Here is a 15,337-nt window from a genome sequence, read left to right on the forward strand (position 1 = left end):
ACGGCGTTAACGTAGGTGCGTAACGTAGCTACGTAACGTAGGAGGAACCGGGCGGGGGGGGGTGATTCTCCACTCCCTAGAGATTCTCCACTCCCTAGCCACACGGCTATCGCGTGTGCCCCGCCGATCCTCCTCATCAGTTTCTCACTCTTACACCACCGTCTACCACCTTTTTTTATTTTTTATTTTATTTATTTATTTATTTTTTTTTTTCCGAGCCGAGAGAGAGAGAGAGAATAATCGTGCGCCCTTCTCGATTAGTCGCGCACAAGTTGCACCGTCACCCGACCAAGCCGTGCTCAAACCGTCTTTTTATTTATCTATTTTATTTTTTTTATTTTTTTTTTTTTGTTTTATATATATATACTTTTTTTTTTTTTTGCGTTACTTTGGAACCACGTAATTATGCTTGCAGGTGCTACCACATCATGTATGTATATAGCATCTTCATCGTACGCTCGTTCTCTACTTTTTATCTTTTTATTACTTATTAGTTTTTTTTTATTATTTCTTTGTTACACACGTTTATATACGTGGTACGGCGTGCGCGCTTTCCGGGGAGAAAGTATCACCCTTCTACGTTTTCTTTTCACCATTGTCATTGTTTCTTTCTTTCTTTCTTTTCTTTTTCTTTTCTCCATAATCTAAACCTCTCCTCGAAGCACACGGTTCCGTCAAAATTCTACGCAACGATTAGAGAAGAAGATTTCACGAAGATCGTTCTTTCGATTTACTGCATGAAGAATATCAATATCTTTAAATTGATAATATTACGCGTATAATTTCACATTAAATTTGTGTCGTGATTCGTATTAATGACAATGGCCACAGAATGGAATCGCAGAAGGGTCTATTCTTTTTTCCGTGTCGGAAGGCTACGTACTGCCGTACCATTTCGATATTCGTGATTCGTCGTCATGCTCTTTTTTTTTTTTTTTTTATATTTTTTTTCTTACTTTTCTATTACTTTTCTAGCGCTTACGATTAACGATAGTGGAGTGCAAGCAATTCCAAGATTCCAGTGAACGATTTCTGTGAGCGATGACGTTAGTGTTTTTTCAGAGCACCAGAGATGTAATTCCATGTCGATGCGTATTATTTACAGCAAGACAGAGCAGAGTAGATTCTTGTGGTGGTATACAAATGTGTATATAAATATTATGTATATATATATATACAAGAGTAGTGATATTTTGTCTAACGGGATGATGCGATGAAGCGAAACACTTGATTATTGATCTCTCTGTGTATTTTCATACGTGCGTAATAATACTCGTAAAACGAGAACCCTCCGCCTATATATATATATATATATATATATATATATATATATAAAATTCGTAAAATTTTCCCATCGTAACGACTACGTTCCGGATATTTTTATTATCATTATATTTTTGGTATATTTTGTCAGTGAAACAACAAATTTTTCATTCCATCGAATTCTCTTTTATTTCTCTCGATTCAATTCTCTAACGACATTCGCTATGGAGCAACAATTACGTTCTTTTTTTTTTTCTTTTTTCTTTTTTCTTTGCGCGCGTTTTGCCTTAACTATACTATTACTTATATACTCGCGATATAACGTCGTTCCTCTTCTTCTCGCACGAACAAGATCGACACAAGTTTGTCGGCGAAACGTTATGGAAAATCCGATTGATCGAGCCAAGCGTGAGAAAGGTGCAGACAGAGAGAGAGAGAGAGAGAGAGATATGAGCGGACGGAACGATAAAAAAGATAAGGAGGAAGGGGGTGAGAAATTAGTCTAGTGAACGGTATCGAAAGATTGTTCTTTTTAAACGCCTGATAGGACGGGATTTGTATTTGCCGACCTGCATGGATAAACAGATTCGTACGATCACGTGGTAATATTCGGGGGAGGAAAAGCTCTGTCGGCAAAAATACGTTCGTGCAGTCAGAGATTCAAGGAAAGAGAGAAAAAGAGAGATCGCACTATGCATCCGTGCTGCACCACCGGGTGGTGTCGCTGATCGACGGGGAAACAAGGTTGACTTTATCGTCGGGTAAAGCACGCAAGGGTAGAACGAGCTAGCTACTACCCTTGGCTCGCTCTCTAGGGTGGATGAGGAAGAGCACGGTCGTACCGGAGGAGAGTGGTATCGATTTTGCCGCCGGGAAGATTTGCTCGCTCGTCAACTTCCGTCGCGAAACTAGATGGCGGAACTTATTTGGGAGGAAAGGGTCGCGCGTGAAACGACCTCTTTGGCGTGGTTCGAGGTAATCGGTAAAATCGGTTGTTGTACCATGAGGAAGAAAAAAAAAAAAAAAGAAAAAAACGGACTAGGATCGACGGTAACGGAAATTATATACTTTCGCGAATAATATCACGCATAAAATTGGCTAGAACGATTGTCCCTTCGTCGCTTTCTCGGCCAATCCCCTGCGCTCGTTCCTTCTTCTTCCTTCGGATGGATCTCCGCGGGCGGGGCAAGGCGGAACCTCTTGCTCGCATCCAAGACTAGACCATCGGTGTCTGCCAATACTTCGCCTCGCACTGTTCCTCGTGCTCCTTCCGCTCTTTCTTCGCGTGATACTGGCTCTTATGGCTGACCAGACTGTTCCTCGACTTGTAACTCCTGCCGCACTGGTCGCAGCAGAGCGACTGCGGCACGTAAAAATGCGTGTCCGCCAGATGTCTCTGCAGGGACCAGGCGCGGGAGAAAGTCTTCTGGCAAAAGCTACAGTAAGTGCCGCTGATCGAGCGGCCCGTGTACTTGAGATCCTGACCCTCGGCCTGTGCCTGTGCCCTTCCGTCGCCACGGACGTGCTTCGAGGACGGGGCCTGCGAGTTCCCGTTTTGCATCAACCAGCGAAGATCGGCGAACGGCACGCTCTCGTTCGTCGAGGCGACCGTCCTCGGCTGCTGCTGTTGCTGTTGCTGCTGTTGCTGTTGCCTGGGCTGCTGGCGCATCTGTTGCCCGTTACCTGGGGCATTGTTATTGCAGGCCGAGTCCCGAGTTTCCGACTGCAGATCGATCTGCTCGGTGAGCAAACAGGACTCGAGCTCGTCTATCTTGGGCGACAGAGGTTCCGACTTGAGCACGATCTGCATCTGATCGTTAATGTCGTCTAAGAGATCGATAATGGGTAGGTCCGCAGGATGGTGTTGCTGATGCTCCTGCATCATCTCGCACTGACTAGTTCCCGTACTATGGCTCGATTGGCCGGTTTGCCGTTGACCGTCTCCGTTGGTAGGGGACTGCCAACCCCCGTCCTCCTCGGCGACCTCCCGGTCTGCAACCAAAGAGGAGGGGGCTGAGTCCATCGAGATGTTCACGCCGGATTTAAACCCGTGTCGGCCGCGGCACCGATCTCATCTCGGGGGAGGATCTCGCGGTGGTCTTGGTCTCGGCGTCGGAAGAAAGGCAACGTGAATTCGAATGAGAGAGAGGAGAGGGGAAAGGCTTCGGTTAAATGGATAACGGGCGCGTCGTTAATCGTCGCGCATCGCCCGTTAAAAGGAGAGAAGAATCGCGGGCGAAAAGACGGAGAAGAGAAGAGGAGAGGAGAGGAGAATAGGGGCGGAAAGGAGTATAGGGGTTGAAAGGTGGGCTAAGAGGGAAGAGATAGGGCGAGTGTACATTCATCGTCTCGTAAAAGCCGGTACAACGTCCGCGAGTATGAGATGTCGATACAACAACGAGAGAGCAACGGCGGGTAAGAGTAAGGAGCAAGGAGTAAGGAGCAAGAGGAGCAAGAGCGGGAACGGCATAACGGCGATGCTTCTTCTTTGCGGGATTTTATCCAGCCGGTTACCTTAGCAACCGAACCCCCCCACGTACGACGCTCCTTCCCCCGTTTTTCCGTGGTGCCGGGAAGGGGATATATACCTAGGATGCGTATTATTCTTAATAACCCCCGTATGCCGTTGCGCTGTATTATGACTGATGTTGACTCTAAGCGGAGAGCCACGGCGATCGATAGCTCGCTACCACCGCGACTATGAAACCGAGAGAGAGAGAGAGAGAAAGACAGAGAGAGAGAGAGCACGACTAAGGGAGGGCCAAGGGGTTGTAAAGAGGAGAAAGAGAGAGAGAGAGTGAGAGAGAAGGGTGGAGGAGGATAGGGCCGAGGGGATCGGCGGGGAGAGAAAAATCTAAGTAGCTTCCGGATTGGTTACGCGAGTCTTACGAACTTTTGAAAGAGTTACGTGGACAGTGGTGGGGGCGGAAGAAGCGAGGAGGACGCAACCAAGAACTACCCTCCCCTCCGACCACGGCCCTTTTTCCATTCGATGCGGTTGCGCGTTTCGCGAAATCACCGCGATCAAACGATAAGTCTTCCCCGGATATTGGATCGTGTGTATTTAGCCGTTCACGGGGAGGAATCGTTTCTGAAACGAGATAAAGAGAGAGAGAGAGAAAGGATATAAAGCATATACTCCCCCTTCTTTCCCCAATTAACCGAATCGAAACGTTTATTAGAGATTCGGGTACAGATCTCTCTAGTTCGAGATGCAACGAATCTACGAGTGCAACGACGACGGCCTTTGGAGAGCGCGTGACGACGACGACGACGACTATGCTTTCTTCTTCTTCTTTTTTTCTTCCTCTCTCTCTCTCTTTTTTATGATACGTCGAATCGCGTTAATCGGTCGCGATAAGAGGAAAAAAACGGAGGAGGGGAGGAGGAACGAATTCGTTCGCGGAGAGAGAGAGAGAGAGAGAGAGAGAGATCGGTGCACGCGCGCTGGTGGAGACTGGCGGCGATGCTCGAAACTAAAATGTCTCAATGAATTAAGCACCGCAACCAAGTAGAGAGACCTTCACCTTGTCTCGAACCGTGTTACGAGACGCCTCCTCACGGAGATCGCGATTCGACGCGATACGTAAACAAGTTTCTCGTCCAAATTTCCAATCCTCCTCCCTCCCTCCCTCGACTAATTTTTAACGCGACCTCCGATCGCCGATCGTAACCGGTCCTTCGCCTCTCCTCTTACGTAACACCTCTCACGAACAACCTCGGCGCGTTCGAATCGATCTCGCGATTCGAAAAGCGAAAGAAAAGAACAGAAGGGAATGCAACCGAGGTATGGAAAGATCGGGACGGGTGAAATTTGTCGGAAGAGGCGGCATATCGTTTTGGAAAGTTGAAAGAAAAGAGAAAAAGAGGAGAGGAGAGGAGAGGAAAAGAGAAGAAAAAAAGGAGAGAGAGAGAGATGGAGCGACGACGGCGAACGATATAGAGCGAAAGTGTAAACGCCCCTCTCTCTTTCGCTCTCCTGCCCCTCCCTCGCGCGTTCCTAGCCCCCCTTCCCTTGTCTCGCTCTTTCGTCCCGTCATATTCTCGTCTCCGTCACACCCGCGCTCACTGTTGCGCAGTTTTCGAGGTCACCTCAAGTTCATCATCGATAATAGCACAAGGCGAAAACAAGCAGCTAGACCTGGGCGTCCCCGATAAGTACATACTACAGATAAAAAATTCCATCGGATTTGGTTCAGAGCGAACTTTCGTTTGGCCTTGGGAGGCGCCGCGTACGCGGCCCAAAGTAAATTGCCAACGCACGGATCGTTGGCTACCGAAACGAGAGGGACGGCGGCACGGTGGTGGAGGGAAGGGGGCAGGAAGGAGAGGGCCGACGGAGGAGAGAGAAAGAAAGAGAGAAAGAGAGAGAGGGAACGAGCGAGATGAGTAAGTATCGAGTAAATAGACGTATGCAAGGAGGACTCGCGGACGTCACGTAAGCAAGAGGCAGACACTTTTGCACACACCATCGGAATCGACAACGTCGACAGATGGCAGCATGAATTCCGTGTTTCGCAAACACGGGGCCATTAGCGAGCCCATTACGTAACCCTCCGAATTTCTTCTCTCCTAATTTTTTTTCGACTCCGAACCGTTTCCTCCGCCCGAAAAATCGCCATCCTTCGAATCCTACTCGTCGTCCAACACGAGAAGGGAAAAAGAAAGAAAATGAAAAAAAGAAATAAATCCTAGGACCAGAGAGACTAGGAATTTCCCTTCCCTTCCCGTAATCGCGTCGTGGAACGCGCTCTCTCGCAAAAATTCGGTCGGCTCGGTTAAAGTAGAAAAGAAAAAAGAAAAAAAGAAGAGAGAAAAAAGAAAGATAGAACGGGGGTGAGAGGGAGAAAGAAGCGGGGAAGGGGCGGAGCGCGGTATGTCCACCGCGCTGGGAAATACGTCCCGTGAAATAAATATTTGCTCGATGCGCTACAACGGTTCTCCCTGATACAAAGAGACAGAGAAAGAGGATAAAGTGCTCGACTCCAGAGCCCGGCACCCGCTATTTTTATGCGGCCGGGTTTTACAACAGGTTACCGCGGATGCAGGCGTTCGCGGAAAAGAGCAGAGAACGAGAGGAAATAAAGGAGGAGAGAGAGAGAGAGGGAGAGAGGGAGGAGAAAGAGAAAAGGGAATCGCGACGGTTGCCACTGTCCCGCCCGCCGCCGACACCTCGCGCGCACGGTATCGGGTTTTTTAAACAATTTTAGTGGCCGAGCGGGAAACGGTGTAGGCTAAGAATATCTAGGCCCGGGGAAAGAATTTCTCCTCTCTTTGCGATAATGACATCGAAACCGGCGAGTGAAACGCGGGCAAAGGGGAGGGGGGAGGGCGGGAAGGGGAGCGGGATGAATAGATTTAAAATTAGACCGCGATAAACGCATCTTTCTTCCTCCCCCCTCCCTCTCCCTCGGCTCCCGCCTCTATGCAACCGATCCTCCTTGAAAAAGTAAACGCATCGATCACGCACACGTACAATTATTTTAATTTCAAATGTCACGGTGCGAAATTCATCGTCTCGTTTTTTTTCGGTAAACAACCGAAGCAAATGTGAAAGGTTAACGACACGATCGACCGTATAATTTTCATTGTTTTCGCGCAATTTCCTCTCTCTCTTTTTTTATATATATATATATATATAGATGTATATATATATATATATATATAGAAAAATTCGCGTATTCCTAAAGACAAATTCTCGAATAGAAAAAAGATATTACAGAAAATTCGAGCAAATTTCGTTCCAACATTTTTTTCTTTCCTCTCTCTCTCTCTCTCTCTCTTTCGACGCCAAGAACGAATCTGTCTAGAGAAATACCGCAGACTGCCATATGCTCGCAGCCGGCTCCGTCGGAATAAAAAGATATTAAACCGAGAGAGAGAGAGAGAGAGAGAGAAAGGGAGAGAGAGAGAGAGGAGAGCGAAGGAACAAAGAAACTCGTGCGCTCTAAGGCCCCCCGATCGTTGCGACAAGTGGTCGTACGTTGTACTTTCTATCTGGCACGATTGTTTTTTACGTAACCGGCCATTACGAATCAGAGATGATTAAAGAACGGGCGGAGCGTGCTATTTATTGACAAGAATAAAATTTCACTTTATCGGCGTATATCGAACGATAACGAGCTTTCTAAATTAAATCTACGAGAAGAGAGACTTCTAGACCTTGCTCTTTTCCCGATAAAATCACCACTATTAAACCTCACTATCGTCACTATCATTATCGTCTCGAGTACTCGACGTACGGGACGGCCTTCTTTCCCAATAGAAAAATATCATCCCGATCGAACAGCCCACCACTACTAACTAGACAGAGAATAGAAGGAAAAGAGAGGGAGAATCGAAAATCTACTCGCGCCTTTAGCTTTAATTTTAACGAAACGGTTAAGGCGGAAAGTTTCGCGGGACCGACCGACGACCCTGCAATCCTATCTCCCTACGTCGCCTGTTCGACGTCTGAAACCTTGCCAAAATCGCGTCGTTGCAGTTGGTTGGATCCGAAAGAAAAGAGACAGAGAGAGAGAAGAGAGAAAAAAAATCGCGAGCGAGCAAACGCGCGCGCGACCGCGATAGATAGGAGACGAGCGCAAGAGCTTCGTCGAGGAATCTCTTGGCCGAGATAAAAATGCGAAAAAACAAACGGTCGTTCGCTGCAAATGACCGATTAGAGGAGGTGTCCCTGGCCAGGCGCTTTTTTTCTTTTCTTTTTTTTCTCCTCTTCTTTTTTTTTTCTTTCCTCTTCTTCTTCTTTCCCAACCGAGTATAATTTTCACGGTCAAGAATGATGAGTATCGTTTTTAATGGCCGTCTCTACTCGAGCATTACCCGTCTATTTTCGCACGCCGACCGTAACCGTCCTCCTGCTGTTTCCTCGCTCTCGCACGAATGGAGGAAACCTACCATGCGTAAAGAGAAGACAGAGACAGAGAGAGAGAGAGAGAGAGGGAGAGGGAGAGAGGCGACGACTTTTTCGAAAAGAAAAGGAGGGGGAGGGTGACGGTGGAGAAAGAGGAGAAGGAGGAGGAGGAGGAGGAGGAGGGAGGAGCAGACAGAGAATACAGCGAATTAGGCTGCGGGACGAACAGTTTCGCGGACAAGTATAATTTAATGCGTCTAATGATTCGCAGCGCGCCGTAAAGAACGTGAGTGGCGTACCAAGGTCGTGGTATTTTTAGTTTGGCCAATGTTTAGTTGGCCACGTTCGTCAGAGAGATAGAGGGACCTTGAATTTCGCGGATAACATCTGCGGCCTTATCGACGGCCCCTGATAACTTTTTCAGTACTAACCTAGTATAAGCCAGCCGTTCAAATATTAAATCGGAGGAGGAGGAGGCGACGATTGGCCGCACCTGAATTTACTTAACGATCTTACTTACTACCAGGGCGCGTTTGTTAAGAAGAGAAGAAAAGAAAAAAAAGTAAAAAAGAAACGCCCGGTCCACTTACGTCTCGATCGGAAAAAAAAAAAAAAATAAGAGAAAACACGACACGAATTTCCTTTCTCGAATCCCCGAGATTTTTTATATTTTTTTTGTCCACTGGAGGAATCCTATTACCGCACGGAGGACTCTCGAGTGATAATCGCGATAAAAAAACGCGTAAAAATTATATTCGCAAAATCGTGCGATACGCGTCCGCACGGATCGACGAACGAAAGAAAAGTGAAAGCCTATTGTATTGTATTCGCCCTACGGTACGCCGAATCCAAACAAGACCGTACAATCGAAACACGAGCGCGTACGTACGCGCCGTATAATCCCAAACATATACAAAGTCGAAACTTCGAAATCGTTTATCGTTTATTAAGCGAGCGTTTAACCCTTCTTTCCTCCTCTCCCTCCCTCTCGCCCCCTTTTTTCTCCCGATGCGCGCGTTGCGCCACCCCCGAATGTGAACATACGAACGCACGAGTTACGAATAATAAAAAAAGAGAAAAAGAGCGAGGAAATTCTTCTCGTTCGAAAAACGAGAGGAGAAAGAAAGAAAAAGAGAAAGAGAAAGAGAAAGAAGAAGAAAAAGAATAAGTCGAGAGATATACCGGAATATAATTTTACCATATGGTACACGCACGTCGTACCGGGGTCAAATGTCGTTCGAATAAAAACGTAAAAAAAAGGAAAAAAAGCGTGACAAAACAACGACCTATCACATCCTCTTTCGTAATTGGAAACGAGCGGGCTGCAAAAATGTCTCGTGTCAAAACTTCTTCTTTTTTTTTTTTATAAATTGTAAATTTTACGCACAATTAAAATACGGTGATCGATTGTAATCGATTATTGATTACGTCTTGTACAAAATTATAATAAAAAGGAAATATATGTATATATATACATATATACATTTAAATAAAAATCGATGCGTCGATCGTTTCGCTGTATTTTTTACGTATATGTATATATATATATATATATATATAAATGGTATATAAAATTATAAGCAATATCGTAATGCTGGCCGTATCGGCGATATCGCGGTAGCGGCGTGTTTTCCGTTACCAAACGTTAAACGGGACGACAGCACTGATATAAAAAACTTAAAAGAAGAAGAAAAAAAAAAAAAAAGAAAAAAACGACGAATTGGACAATATATACGGCACGTATATGAAACGTGGAGTTTTAAACGAGGGATCAATCGTCGATCAAAAAAAAAAAAAAGAAAAACGACACTTGACGCGACTCGGAGAAATTTTAAGAAGCGTTTTTTAAAATAAATTCCTTTTCATTTTTGTAAAATACTCGGCGGAGACAATTTATCATTATCAGGTATTTATCAGACAACAAGGAGAACGACAGTCTGTCACTTCTGCTGTCGTTTCACTGTCGTCTCACTTCTTCTGCGCTTTCTTTCCCTACGTCTTTCGTTCGTTTCGTTCTTTTTTTTTTTTTTTTTTTATTATAATTAATATTCCTCGATCATTTTCCAAGGGGTTCTTTTTCGATTTTTCTTTTTTTTTTTTTTTTCTTTTCCTCTTTTCCATCAGAGACCGTGAGATTTGTGGAGATTTTTTTTTTTTTTTTGCGGCAGATACTTTGTACAGTGATGCCAAACAGTGATGATTGCATTCATCGCTTTGTGCCAATTAGAATGAATCGGATCGAATTCGACGACTTCGAAGGAACGAACGTATCCGCTGTATTCCTTTCTTCTTTGCCCGCCAGTTATCCGCAGTTACACGACGAGCGAGTATATATATCTATCTATAAAACGATATCGATCGATTCCGCGATTCCTCTGTATACGTGTGTGTGTGTACATATACGCGTGTATGTTCTTTTCCTTTCCATTTTGCGCCAAGAAATTCGCGATCACGAAAGAGGAAGATCCGATGGATCAGCAGATAAATTCATTCCAGTCGAATCGCGAACGATCGATCCGCGATTGATAATCGCTCGAACGAGTTGTTATGACATTCGAATGAAATGTGTATGCAAGGCGAATTCGAATAAATGGTATTTTCATAAATGATGATATCGATGATTTTTTTGTAAACGCATGCTTAATTAGAAGAGGTTTTTAATCGTCCAAGCAGACAAGTAATGCTCTTTCACCGCAACCAAATAAAAAAAAAATAAATAAATATATATATATATATAAAATATGTGTGTATGTATGTATGTATGTATGCAATATATATATATGGTATATACCTATATTCTTATACAATATTTTATATGATTTTTTTGTTAGTGTTTGATATAACTGCACAAGTCCTTCTTTTTTCCTTTTTTTTTTTTTTAGTTACTTTTTTTTCCTTTCCTTTCCTTTTTTTTTTTTTTTTTTTTTTTTTTTTAATTCAAGAGCGAACACCGCCACACCGCGGGCAATTGCGGGCCACGATGTGATCGACCGTGATGCGATCGATACAAGAGACATGTAATGTAATATAATATAATGGAACACAGCATAGAAGAAGAGTTTGCCCTTTTTTTTCTTTTTTTCTTTTTTTTTTTTTTTTTGGTGAAAAATCAAAAGAAATCAAGCTTGTTCAAGTCAACATCCCCCGATCAACAAATCGGAAATCGGTAAAAAAACTCGTTCAAATAATCACGAGAACGCGCATATATAGAACAAGTATACATATATATACACAGGGGGAGAGGGGCGGGGGTTGTGTTCCAACTCGTGTTCCCTCGAGTTCCTCGATCTCGTTGATTCTAATGATTTTACATTACAGGGCAGAGCCAGGTAGGAAGTAAGTAAGTAAGTAAGTAAGTGAGTGAGCGAGTAAGTAAGTAAGTAAGTAAGTAAGTAAGTAAGTAAGGCTTAATTCTTACCTTGCGAAGTTCCTGCCAAGTCCGGTGGTTGCAACCCGTGGCCCATTCCTGGAAATTTCACTATCGTCACACGTAGCAACGAACGTTCTCTCGCGACAACGATCGAACAACGGCCTGTACGCAACATCGCAATTAAACTCTTAAACTTAAAAACTCGAAAAGAAAAAGAAGCGGAGAGAAAGAGACACAGAGAGAAAGAGGAAGGAAGGAAGGAAGGAAGAGAGAGAAGGAAGTGCGCGACGAAAGACGATGGATGGAAAGAGAGAAGCGCGCGAACAATCGTGAAAAGAAAAAAACCGGTCAAACGAAAAATTGGTCAAATGCGTACAGGCCTGTGTCCCGGGCGGGTAATTGTCCACGTACCTGACAACGGTGTATGCTCCGTGGCCAGCGCCGCCATACTGAAATTAAAGCTTCCCGGCGTGGGCGGGAAGATTTTCGTCTCGGACAAAAAATTGGGGGTGGACGTGTGCTCGGACTCGGCCTCGTGCTCGTTACTGCTCGCCGACGCGGGCGGCCGATCGGACGCCGCCGCGCCGGAATCCGACGAGTCCTCGTTGTTCCCCGCCGCGTTACCGCTGTTGCCACCTGTCAGCTCCAACGGCTCGCACTTGATATTGTCCTCGAGGGGGCTGTTCTCCTCGTGGACCCCGTTCCCCTCCACCTTGCTCGACACGTGGTTGTTCTTCACCCCCATCGAGAAATCGGTGGGCGTAGCGTCGTTGTTGTTGAGCGGAGGCGACAGCACCCTCGGCTTCTTCGCCGTCTCATCGTGGGGATCGGGCGTCCGTCTCTCGTTCCTGCGTATCTGCGCTCTGCGCAACAATTGCTGCACGGTGGTCGGTGTCGGGGTGACAGGCGTCGGTGGCGAGCCACCCCTGGGAAAACTCTCCTCCAATTTCTCGTGGAAAGGAAGGTGATTCCCGCCGGCGGCCAACGCGCGCACGTGGGACAGCTGTAACAGTGAACGGAACCAGGAAAGAAAGAAAGAAAGAAAGAAAGAAAAGAGGGAGAGAAAGAGAGAGAGAGAGAGGGGGGTGCGATCAGGCAAGCATCGGGAAAGAAACGAACGAGTAAGAAAGAGTAAAGAGATTCCTCGATGAAGAAAATAAAATAATGGTGTGTATGCATATATCGTCCGTCAATACCGCGCATGCCCTCGAGACCACGATTACGATTGCTCTGGCTTTCTATTTGTAACCACCGCGGGCCGGTTATCTTTGTTTGCTTGACCTATGACAATTATGGATTGGAATCAAGATGGATACACATTGTGCACCGAGATAAGGGTAAACTCTTCTCTTCTCTTCACTGTTGAAAGTCACGTCCACGTATCGGACGTGATAACGTGCGTAATCAATTTGGCTTGCTCGCCGATAATTAATTACCATTACCATTGCAGGTGACGCGATGCCCGTTTTATGAATTTTCCCGTATATTCTGCTTATCGCGGGCACGAAGGAGGAGGAGGAGCAAGAGGGACAGAGAGAGAGAGAAAGAGAGAGAGAGAAAGAGAGAGAGAGATTGATCGAAGAAACCTCGGCTTACCTCGTCCCTGTCCGTTTGGTCTGCCTGTTGCGTAAGCCCCGATACCCTGAGGACTTCGGCAGTCTTCAAAAAACTGCTAAGGGAACGCTGATGCACGTTCACCTCCCCGTGATAGATGAACTCGACCAATGCGTGCAAGTCGCTGAACGCTACGTCCTGAAGTACTATCACCGGGTGTTTACACGGTGTGCTCTGCAAAAGGGGAAGCAAGGGGGGAAAGAAGAGACATTTTTCTCGCGATACAGTTTAAACGTTGACGTTGCACTCGATAGATCCTATCCTATATATATGTATATATATATATATGTGTGTGTATTGAATGTGCGTCCAAGGAGGGGGACGCGCGAGGGAGGGAGAGGGTTGGGTGATGAGAAAGAAAGGGGGAGGGCGTTGCCTTACCTTGAGCAATTCTCTAAAATAGGGGCTGCAAGCGGAAAGTACGACGCGGTGCGCTTTGAGGCTTCTGCCATCGCAGGCCAATGTGACGTCCACAAAATCCTCATCGTCCCTCAAGTTCTCAAATGCCGACGTTATACTGCTTTGGTAATTGTTCCATCGCAGACAAAAGTGTTGCGTATCTACCATCGTTATATCTATTCACCTACAATCAGAAAAGAGAAACAGGTTCGCTACACAGTTCAAACAGGTGGAAACTTGACACTTATCTTATCACACGCACAGGTGAATTGAGAAGAAAGGAGGAAAGAAAACGAGAACGAAAAAAGAAACGGAAAAACTTTTCGGAAAGCAACTTTTTTTTTCGACGACGGCTCGAAAGGAGAGAAAGATATAGATATAGAGAGAGAGAGACGAGCACCGCAAACGCGTGCTTTTTCAAAATCCGCACCGGCCGTGTTTCGACGGAATTCGAGAAATACAGAAATTTTCTAGTTGCACGCGTGATGAACCGCGGGATGGATAAATTTTCGATAAAACTCGCTTTCGAAATTCGAGAAAAAGAGAGGAGAGGAAGAAAGAGGAAAGAGCATCGTTGCAACGCGACGCATGCAACGCGATCGAGGGCGGATCGATCTCGATCTCGTTACTCTCGAACGTAGCGTGATCATCGCGAGCGCGGGGAAGAGAGAGGCGGAGGGAAAGGAGATATTTCGCCCGTCCGTCCGCGGGGGAGGGGGAAAAAAAGAGAAGAAAAAGAAAAAGAACGGGCCAAGATTATATAATTGCTCCTTTCCTCGGCCTTTCTTCTTTAACCAATCAAACCAAACCGTGTTTACCGTGTTAGGTGTGGCATTAGAACAGATGTTAATTTCTCTTACGCTTCTCACCGGGAGAGAGAGAGAGAGAGAGAGAGAGGAACTTATGTAACTCGCGAATTAATACGGAGATTCGCTTATTAGGGGCAAGGTGGACCGGCACAGATATATGCGCCCGTGCCCTGCGTCCAACAATATGCCGTTAATTCGTGACGGGAATAAGAATATTTCCCCGGGGAGGGGACAAAGGAGGAGGAGGGAGGAGAAAGAAACGCGTACACTTGGAATATTCGTATCCGAAACGACGGATTTCTCGGGGATATCGCGATATTTTTTACGGTGGAAGAAGAAAGAGAAGGGAGCACGCGTGTCTTACGAGAAATTGTACGAAATGTATGTAATGTAAATCGTTTTCGAAATCGTCGTGCGAAAGAATAAGGCGCGGATAAGAATAAGAGAAATATTATAGTCCGCGCTTCTTTAGCAGCGCGAGAGAAGTGCGAGGAAAGAGAAAGAGAGTGAGAAAATTGAAGAGTGCATGGAGGGAGGGAGGACGAGCAGGAGGGGAGGGGCGTAAAAATAGAAGCGAGAAGGATTACGCTACTTTTTCCTTTTCTTTTTCTTTCTCGTTTTCTTTCTCTCTTCTTCCCTTCCTTCCATCCTTCCTTCTTTCTTTCTTTCTTTCTTACTCCTTTTTCTCATTTATATATATTTTTATTTTTATTTGCACCGTAGCAAGAAAATTAGGTCGGCAGGCTGGAGTGAAGCCAGAACATACGATTAAATAATTCTCTCCGCCACTTATAAAAGCGCAAGCATTAAATGTATGCTGATAGTGTTATCTTAGCAAAATGATAAAAAAAAAAAAAGGAAAAAAAAAAAAAAAGAAAAAAGAAAAGAAAGATCTTAAAACAAATTTACAGTGCTCGTTGCCCGCGCTCGTTACGCCGTGTGTGTGTGTGTGTGTGTGTACGTGTGTGTGTGGTGCACGCCACGACAAAAGCTTTCGATATATAAAATGGAATTAATGATCGCCGATTT

The 15,337-nt window shown here is 45.5% G+C and overlaps 1 protein-coding gene and 1 non-coding gene across 16 annotated transcripts in view; both read right to left on the reverse strand.

The window, feature by feature from the left end:
• Positions 1-15,337, reverse strand: part of Br-c (broad-complex) — a 58,758-nt gene that overhangs the window by 25,713 nt on the left and 17,708 nt on the right. For 5 of the 15 annotated variants that reach the window (XM_006558460.3, XM_006558461.3, XM_006558459.3 and 2 more), the window contains 5 exons: positions 13,482-13,683; positions 13,083-13,274; positions 11,898-12,489; positions 11,535-11,594; positions 368-3,255 (listed from right to left, as the gene is read on the reverse strand). In XM_006558460.3, the coding sequence (XP_006558523.1) occupies positions 2,480-3,255; positions 11,535-11,594; positions 11,898-12,489; positions 13,083-13,274; positions 13,482-13,667 (1,806 nt within the window). In that variant the 5' untranslated portion in view covers positions 13,668-13,683 and the 3' untranslated portion in view covers positions 368-2,479. 15 annotated transcript variants of the gene reach the window in all.
• Mir3782 (microRNA 3782) lies at positions 2,566-2,700 on the reverse strand. Its single transcript, NR_039480.1, has one exon. It is a non-coding gene; the product is annotated as a microRNA 3782 (primary transcript).

The sequence above is a fragment of the Apis mellifera genome, linkage group LG13, assembly GCF_003254395.2.
Source record: "Apis mellifera strain DH4 linkage group LG13, Amel_HAv3.1, whole genome shotgun sequence".
NCBI classification, from domain to species: Eukaryota; Metazoa; Arthropoda; class Insecta; order Hymenoptera; family Apidae; genus Apis; species Apis mellifera.